General features: G+C 60.7%; 1 protein-coding gene across 1 annotated transcript in view; it reads left to right on the top strand.

Annotated features, from left to right (window-relative positions):
• The first annotated feature begins 567 nt into the window (after positions 1 to 567).
• CDK2 (cyclin dependent kinase 2) overlaps positions 568 to 1,247 on the top strand; it is a 6,346-nt gene continuing 5,666 nt past the window's right edge. Inside the window, exons 1-2 of the mRNA XM_057387809.1 lie at positions 568 to 726; positions 1,126 to 1,239. Coding sequence (XP_057243792.1) covers positions 583 to 726; positions 1,126 to 1,239 — 258 coding nt within the window. The 5' untranslated portion in view covers positions 568 to 582. The remainder of the gene's footprint in view (positions 727 to 1,125; positions 1,240 to 1,247) is intronic.

Genomic DNA, 1,247 nt, shown 5'->3' with positions numbered 1-1,247 from the left:
GTGTCCCCAAGGTGTCCCCATGGTGTCCCCATGGTGTCCTCATGGTGTCCCCGAGGTGTCCCTGGGGCCATGGAGCTCCCCAAGGTGTCCCCATGGTGTCCCCAAAGTGTCCCCAAGGTGTCCCCGAGGTGTCCCCGTGGCCATGGAGCTCCCCATGGTGTCCCCATGGTGTCCCCAAGATGTCCCCAAAGTGTCCCCAAGGTGTCCCCGAGGTGTCCCCGTGGCCATGGAGCTCCCCATGGTGTCCCCATGGTGTCCCCAAGGTGTCCCCGTGTCTGTGGGGCCGCCCTGCCTGTGGTGTCCCCCAGGGCTGTCCCTGTGTCCCTGTCCCCATGGCCTGTCCCTGTCCCTGATGCTGTCCCCGTGTCCCAGGGCTGTCCCCAACGTTGTCCCCAGTGCTGTCCCCTTGTGCTGGGGCTGTCCCCAGGGCTGTCCCTGTGTCCCCAAGGCTCCTGGATGTCACCCACACGGAGAACAAGCTGTACCTGCTGTTCCACTTCCTGTCCCCGTGTCCCTGTCCCCATATCCCCATGTCCCCAATGGTGTCCCCAAGGCTGTCCCCATGTCCCCAGTCATGTCCCCATGTCCCTGTCCCTGTCCCCAAGGCTCCTGGATGTCATCCACACGGAGAACAAGCTGTACCTGGTGTTTGAGTTCCTGCACCAGGACCTCAAGAAGTTCATGGACTCCTCATCGCTCAGCGGGATCGCGCTGCCCCTCATCAAGGTGTGACCCCAAAAACACCCCAGGGGACCCCAGAAATGCCCTGGGGGATCCTAGAAACACCSTGGGGGATTTGGGGACCCCTCACTGACCCCATTGACCCCATTGTCCCCAGAATTCCCTGTTCCAGCTGCTGCAGGGGCTGGCCCCAAACCCTGGGGTTTTTGGGATCCCCAATCTCATTTTGGGTTTTTTTTGGGATCCCCAATCTCATTTTGGGGTTTTTAGGGTCTCTCTGACCCCACAATTCCCCCGCAGAGTTACCTGTTCCAGCTGCTGCAGGTGCTGGCCCCAAACCGTGGGGTTTTTTGGGATCCCCAATCTCACCCTGGGGTTTTTGGGGATTTTGGGTTTTTTGGGGGGTTTTTGGGGTTGCTCTGACCCCACAATTCCCCTCTCCAGAGTTACCTGTTCCAGCTGCTGCAGGGGCTGGCGTTCTGCCACGCTCACCGGGTGCTGCACCGCGACCTCAAACCCCAAAATCTGCTCATCAACGCCGAGGGCGCCATCAAACTGGCGGATTT

This window comes from Malurus melanocephalus, unplaced genomic scaffold, assembly GCF_030028575.1.
Source record: "Malurus melanocephalus ecotype Western Australia unplaced genomic scaffold, MMel_1.1 scaffold_1383, whole genome shotgun sequence".
NCBI classification, from domain to species: Eukaryota; Metazoa; Chordata; class Aves; order Passeriformes; family Maluridae; genus Malurus; species Malurus melanocephalus.
This window is presented reverse-complemented; position numbering and strand designations above follow the sequence as displayed.